This window comes from Penaeus monodon, chromosome 16 (assembly GCF_015228065.2).
Source record: "Penaeus monodon isolate SGIC_2016 chromosome 16, NSTDA_Pmon_1, whole genome shotgun sequence".
In the NCBI taxonomy this organism is placed as follows: domain Eukaryota; kingdom Metazoa; phylum Arthropoda; class Malacostraca; order Decapoda; family Penaeidae; genus Penaeus; species Penaeus monodon.
In genome coordinates this window covers 13,772,514-13,780,013 of record NC_051401.1, presented here as the reverse complement: position 1 = coordinate 13,780,013, position 7,500 = coordinate 13,772,514, and the positions used below count along the sequence as shown (strand labels likewise).

At 30.8% G+C, this 7,500-nt stretch overlaps 2 protein-coding genes across 2 annotated transcripts in view; one reads left to right on the top strand and one right to left on the bottom strand.

Moving 5' to 3' along the window:
• Positions 1 to 2,309, top strand: part of LOC119582524 (NPC intracellular cholesterol transporter 2 homolog a-like) — a 16,041-nt gene extending 13,732 nt beyond the window's left edge. The window contains 3 exon segments of the mRNA XM_037930833.1: positions 490 to 606; positions 984 to 1,159; positions 1,701 to 2,309. Coding sequence (XP_037786761.1) covers positions 490 to 606; positions 984 to 1,159; positions 1,701 to 1,787 — 380 coding nt within the window. The 3' untranslated portion in view covers positions 1,788 to 2,309.
• Positions 2,310 to 3,202: 893 nt separating this feature from the next.
• Positions 3,203 to 7,500, bottom strand: part of LOC119582525 (marginal zone B- and B1-cell-specific protein-like) — a 7,196-nt gene continuing 2,898 nt past the window's right edge. Inside the window, exons 4-6 of the mRNA XM_037930834.1 lie at positions 7,401 to 7,500; positions 6,926 to 7,027; positions 3,203 to 6,665 (exon numbers count right to left, since the gene is read on the bottom strand). The exon at positions 7,401 to 7,500 is cut by the window's right edge and continues 8 nt beyond it. Coding sequence (XP_037786762.1) covers positions 6,551 to 6,665; positions 6,926 to 7,027; positions 7,401 to 7,500 — 317 coding nt within the window. The 3' untranslated portion in view covers positions 3,203 to 6,550. The remainder of the gene's footprint in view (positions 6,666 to 6,925; positions 7,028 to 7,400) is intronic.

Sequence of the window (7,500 nt, the reverse complement as noted above, 5' to 3'; positions counted from 1 at the left end):
ACGACTCTGTTAACGGGAAAAATGGGTTTTTATTCTTTCCTTTCACTTCAGCCAAGCTCAGAAGTTGTTAATGCATTCGTAGTGCATTTAATCTTCTTTTGCGGGCTCCGTTTCTATCTCTTTTTTATTATTTAACAATCTCTTATTATTATTACGTGTGTGTGTGTTTGCATGTATTTTATCTTTCATATAATCTGATTCAAGACTAATGGTCATGGCGATGGTAACTGAAGCGAAAGTGAGTTAATACGTAATGCAAAAACCTCTCCCTGATTGAGAAGAGAAACGAGAGGGCTTCATTCCTGGTTTATTTCAACAAATATTCTTGGATAAAAAGCAGGAGCAATATTCCCTGGAAATAAGTAAATACCCAGTGCTTTGCGATTTTGCGAAACTGAAAAAAAAAACTTACACACCTAGTAGTTTGAAGTTTGCACTTGAAATTAAAGATTCATAGATTTCTAATTGTATCCTGATTCTGTTCTACAGGCGGCTCAGCTTCAGTTGACTTCAACAACATAGAAATGACAGGATGTCTTAAGAATAAGAAAAAGTGCATGTTCCCAAAAGGACATGATGCTTCGATGTCGTTGCCTTTCACACCACGTAAGTATTTCCGTTTAATAAACGCTGTTTTTGACATAATTGCTATAGAAGCCTTTGATAAAAAGCGGAACAAGCCCTCCCCCCTCTGTCTGTTTCTCTCTGTCTCTCTCCCTCTTCAACACTCCCTCCCTCTCTCTCTCTCTCTCTCGCTCACTCTCTCTCCCTCCCTTTCCCCCTCCCCTCTCTCTTTCGCTTTCTCTCCCTCCCCCCTCTCTCTCTCTCCCTCCCTCCCTCTCTCCTGTCTATCTCTCGCTCACATACGCTCTCCCTCTCCACTATATAGAGTGACATTTATATTCATCGATAATATATTCACATACAGTTTATAAACATGGCATTGCTTGGTATTTATGGTTTTAAAATGCGTCGATCACCAGATCATGAGGTAACAGCAGTAAAGGCAAAGGTCACTGCCTTCATCGGCCCCATCCCGATCCCCTTCAACTTGCCCAACAGCGATGGCTGCACAAACTCCTCCCTGCGGTGCCCGATGCCTGCTGGCCAGCAAGGCGTGTACACTGCCTCGCTTCCGATCAGATCAGAATATCCTTCCGTAAGTACACACTATGCACGCGCGCAAGTACGCGCATACACGCGCAAACGCACGCAAACGCACGCACGCATGCACGCGTACATGTTTATATATATATATATATATATATATATATATATATATATATATATATATATATATATATATAATATATGATATATATATATAATATATATATATATATATATATAATATATATATATATATATATATATATATATTATATATTATATATAAATATAATATATAATATTATATATATATATATATATATATATATATATAATATATATATATATATTATATATATTATATATATATATATATATATATATATATATATATATATATATATATATATATATATAACTATCCTTAGTAAACTGATATCATTTATGTTCATATTTCACACTGGATATAATGGTGTTATTTAATGTAGGAATGTTATTGTGCATGGTATATGCACCATGAACATTTTTTAATAATGTAAAACTTGTAACCTATGCACCATATCTATGTTTTTTTTTCTTGTCAATTTCAGATCAGTTTGCAGGTCATGTGGGAGTTGAGAGACCAGAACAACAACAAGTTGGTTTGCATCAAATTCCCAGTTCAGGTGAAGAACTGAAGGGATGATTATGAAATAAATGTTAAAACATGTTAAAAAAAATAATCAAGGATGAATATGCTGTGAACTTTTATCAATCATCTTTCATACAGTATTAGTCTGCATTTGTTTTAGTATGTTCAAATGTGAATGGTGTGGATTTTATGTAACTATAATTTTGTATATGAATTTGGTATATAAACGACTTGCAAATTACTAAGGATTCTTATGGAGTTTTAATTCTGCATCATATATTCACATTTGTCCATTATTAAATTCAGCTTCTAGGATTATTTATGGTATTCACATTTATAATGTGCAATTGCAAATGAATGTGTATCTCTTCAAACTGAAGTACTGGTAGAAGTTTAGCATAAATAGATTATATACATTTTTGTTATATACATTTCTTAAGACTAAATTTTTTTTATACAGTTAATGTTCTATGTATATTGGATTAATATCTGTTTCTTTAGTATGTATGGTTATCATCTTATTACAGATTACTCATTTGTGAAACCAAAAAATAAACATTAAAATATGGCCAACTTTCATATATACCTTGTGGATGATAATCATAATGTATAAAAGTAAGGAACTTGCAAGCGAATGCAGGAAAATTATAAAGTAATTATGCACTAAAATTAAATACATTACAAAAATGTACTACCATTTTTAGAAGAAAAAATTATGTGAAGAAAGTGCTACTGAATCAAAAATTATATTTAATAACAGTTAATATCATATATGATGACTAATTTTCTCAATTATTTTTTTTTAATACATTCAGTGACAATATTAAAATACCACAATATCTCCCACAATATTTGTTATAAAAGTATAGTTAAAAGTATAATAATTATCCCAATCAAACGCTTGCCCATAAATGATATATATGCAGTGTCTTTCTTTTATACCAGTTATATAGAATTCATAATTTGACATAACAGAAAAAAGTTGTCAGAATCTACCCTCTCTTAATAAAACCTGACTTGAAAAGATGAGATAATATCTTTATCAAATAAAATTTAAATATCAAAACTAATAAATATCCGTTCAGAGTAACTGTGATTTTAAGATGGAGTCATTTAAAGATTAAGAAAAGACTAACAGGCTACATGAATACGACTGAAGTAGAGAGTCAAATCCCGCAACAAATGCATACATGAGATACATTTCAAGCAAGCATAGTACACAACCAATGCTAAATATGGAGTAGATCGATGAAATTATTGATGTTATTGGCTTACAAACATGAGAGACAAGAGAATGTGAAATAGTTTACCCAGTAGCTGTTCTTCCTTCACCTCTTCCATTTTTTTCTTCTAGAGTCCATGTGATTTGGAGAAGAGCATAGTATTTTAGAATAGTTTATCCAAGCATTACTTTCTTGGGTCTGCCAACCTATATTGCCTTATGAAAATAAAAAACACAGAAAATATATATTAATTTACTAATTATGAATTACAATGCATTATTTTTTTAAACACAGGAAATGCTTTAGTTTGGGCTTCTAACAGTGTCTATATTTGTATGGAACATAAAAATATCAAAACGTAATTTTGTCAAATTAACTGACTTTATCAATCTTAATCAAAAAGATTTGAGTTGGGGGGTGACATATATGACTATACCAGAAAAATAACTTTAAAAATCAAATATCAAAAATACTATATAACAATACTGACCACTTATAAAACATACAACAATAAAGCACTACACACTCATACAATACAATATGAAACGTTTTGCACTGGTACTGCAAATGAAATGACAGCAATTGTATTCCATTTAAATATTTAAAGTGGACCTTCATAATATCAAAAGTCTTAGATCTAGATGATAAGAGTAGGCATTCTATGCTTCTAAACACACTTGGGTTGCAAAACAGTTTTGAAAATTAACAACTGTTTCATAAATTGAAAAGCTACTCTATTTTTTGGCATATATGAAAAATGTATGAAAATTTTCTGCATAATATGCACCATTGTTTAATTTTTGGGCCATCCTAGAAATACCACAAATTGCATTACAATAAGTGGGATATAGTGAGATCAAACATGTGATATCTGGGGCCTATTTTCTTTATCTCATAGGTTCTAAAAAATACTTAATCATAGAACATAACTGCAGAATGAGTGTCCTTTAGAGGGACCCTTCTTTAATTAATCTATATTTGACATTGTACTAACAACAGTAGGGTCATACCCATAAAGAACATAATAAAAATAAACAAGTCTGTTGATCTGTACTGAGCATACTGCAAATTTCAAGTATAAGGAGCATGGATACACCAAGATGCACTACTGTATGAGAATCATTGGCACCACATAGCATAGCAGATGCTCTCTTAAGTACATAGGATACTGTATATTGTTATAGTGTATTGGTACATCTTACAAACTACAAACAGGTAAATGTAGATTTTTTAAAATGAAATGGGCTTGCAATTATGATGCATTATATACAGAATTGTGTCCTATATGCCAAAAAATAGGGCATTTAAACGATATTTTTTTATTCACATGAGGGAAACTTTACTGAAATATGTTAAACACCTGATAATGAGCCCTAAAAAAGATTAAAGGATACACAAAAAATTAATGAAATGCCCAAAACAATGAAAGAAACACTAACCAGTGATATTTGGAATCAACAATGTACATAAATCTGTGGATCCACTTTGGTTTAACTCTTTTGATCTGTTTCCAAACAACATGGATTAGTATTTCTCCTATTGTTATAATTATGTCTCATTTCAAACTCTTTTGTGTTGGTTTGTTTCTCCAATGAAGCATGCATTTTTAAATAATGGTTGTTGTTTTTTTAATTATGAAGAATTAATTGCAAGCACTTACAACCGCTACAAGAAAAGGTGATACCATAAAGCTGCCTTTTAAGTAGCAGCAACAAGTATCTGTGCAACCAAATTTTCCAAACAAAACAAAAAGGTTTTTTAAACTATACATATTTTCAAATTTTCCTCATTACACTGCATTACCTAAAAACATGTTCAATCAACAGTCATAAAATTAAATCCTAACAAGAGTTATCAAAATCTCCTATTCTGGTTAATTTGCTCTTTTCTATTACACAAGAGCTTTGCTATAGAATGGTGTGAAATCAATATACATATTGATAAATGCTGATTGCAACAACTCTCCCAAGTTCAACCTATAAAATAAAACTAAATGACTGAAAATTATTTGATTCAAGATTAACCAAGGTCTATAAACTATGTCACTTTAAACCTAGTAGTAAGTATGCATGATATCCAATAATAATAATAATAAAAAAAACACTGATAACCCCACCTACTATACATCACCCAAACTCTTGAAAAATCACTTTGGTATTCCATACAAACCTCCTTGCATGGTTAGACTTGTTAGTTATGTAAACAATTATCATATAAAAGAGTTATATTGACTGAAAATTCTGATCATCTCTAGGAGTGCCATTAACAAAGCACTTGAAGATGGTGTGTTCAATCATATCCTACAACACTTGACTCATAAAAGCTTTGGTAATTATTCCTTACAAACCTCATCTACTAGTAGTTTGGTTAGTGATTTAGATTTACAACTCACTAAACAATAATGTTTTGTGAACAGAAAATTAATAAATAGGTTTAATACAAATGTAAATTATACATCAAGCAATGTTAAACCATTTTACAATTCCATCTATAATCTATATTGATTTTCATGTTGAAACTTTAAATGGTACAGGATTGTTTATTTTTTTAACTACTAATCAGCATTTGTGCCATTCTAGCTGAAATAAATAAAACTGTGCTTCACCGTTTTAATTTTTGTTGACATTTATTATTGTTTTTGGTCCCTATACTATGTATGTGTTATCCTGGAATGCAATACACTCTGTAATATGTTAAACATATTCATGACTATGACTGGTAATGAAACTGATAAACCTGAAGTGCAGGTTATATCTACAGCACGAAGCACAGCTACTACATAAAAAATGTATAAATAAAAACAAATACCTAAAATGACCACATCTAGAACCCATTATATTTCCAAATATATTATAAACTTTCTATCCTGGAGGCACAGTCTTAACTATCAGTGAACACAGAGTAATCAATAATTTTAAGGGACAAAGTCCTAAACATGATCCTTATTGACTTATTCATGAACTGAAAAACATAATTCAAGATATCCATATAGATCAAGAACTATACATGCACTCTGTTGCAAATAATGTTCACTGAAATATAGTCTACTTTTTGCCTAAAATATAAAAAATATTTTGAGTTGAGCAACCTCAAACATGTTGCAAAAAATATTCATGTAGCATCTTTGTATAGCTATTGAGACCCACATAGGCTCCTAATCTATCTGTGTTACTTCATTACAAATTATATAGAAATAAACACAATATTTTGCAAGCTGTTAAATTTTTTAAAGCTCTTCCTGCCATAACATGTCAATGAAAACTATAAAAGAAAAGACTTTACAACCTGGCTTTCTTGTTTTCTTGTAAAGAGAAACATCAAGAAGAAAGAAAGGTTTCTTTTTGGACCATTAAAATCCTGTGACACACAGGCTTTAATCTCAAAATGAAAGAATGGGCAAATACACTAGACATCTTGACCAGAAAATCACTATGATGATATCTATCACATAAAACTCACTCAGAAAATAGTTTGTGATTTGCTACTATAAAAAATCTACATATGAAATGCCTAAAAATTCCAAACATGAAATGCCTAAATACAGCTCAATCTCCTTATTGCTAATGCACACAAAAAATTAAGAAGATCAAAACTCATCATGTGTGTATTCAAAGTCATCACCATCATCGTAGTCTTCATAGTCTTCACCTGGCCAGGATCCCCAGAAATCTGATGAACAAGCTCCAAACAATCCTTCACCCCTGCAAACAATGGGAAATGAAATTGAATGTAACTTTGCAAACTTATCAAGAGTTCCTAATCAGACCAACAAATAACTTTATTATATAAAACAGTTTTTCATATAAAAGACTATTTATTCTTAGTACCACAGTATCATAATTCATGCACCTGATTACCCTCCATACGTATTTGCAATCAGGAATATTAGTATATGATAAATATGAAAAAAAGAAAGAAAGAAAGAAAAAAAAAGTATAATACAATACAATACTGCACTTACCTGCACAAATAATTTTCAAGAGAATTATCACTTGCCCAGAGATTATACAGCACTTTTTCATCTGAAACTTCAGCTAACAACTCATCACACAAATCCTGGAGTCTGAAAAGATCAGATACAAAGCCCTCATGATAATAAATTGCATAAATTCTATTTCAGCAATGTCATTCATTCCCTCTCTATATTTCTTGTGTTGAAAGAGAAATTATGAAAATTTTATAAAAATATTAATATAACCAATCATCATGTCTGAAAAGAGAATTTCATCCTTTAATACAGCAATCATCATGAAAAAGATTGCCACAGTGAAATTTAACATGAAAAAAACAAAAAAAAGTAAAAACAGATCTATACATTACATTACATTAAAAAACTGCACTTTTATGAAGCCCAATATACTAAGACCTAGGAAATGGACTGCGTAGTCTGTGGCCATTTTTTCAATTTAAAATAAAAGTTTTTGTTAGGTTAATACCTTCTTGACCAAAGGCCCTCATCCTCCTCTGCTTCATCTTGATGAACATCAAAATTTGTACCAGGACCTGTCAGTCGCTCTTCATCATTCACTTTAATGC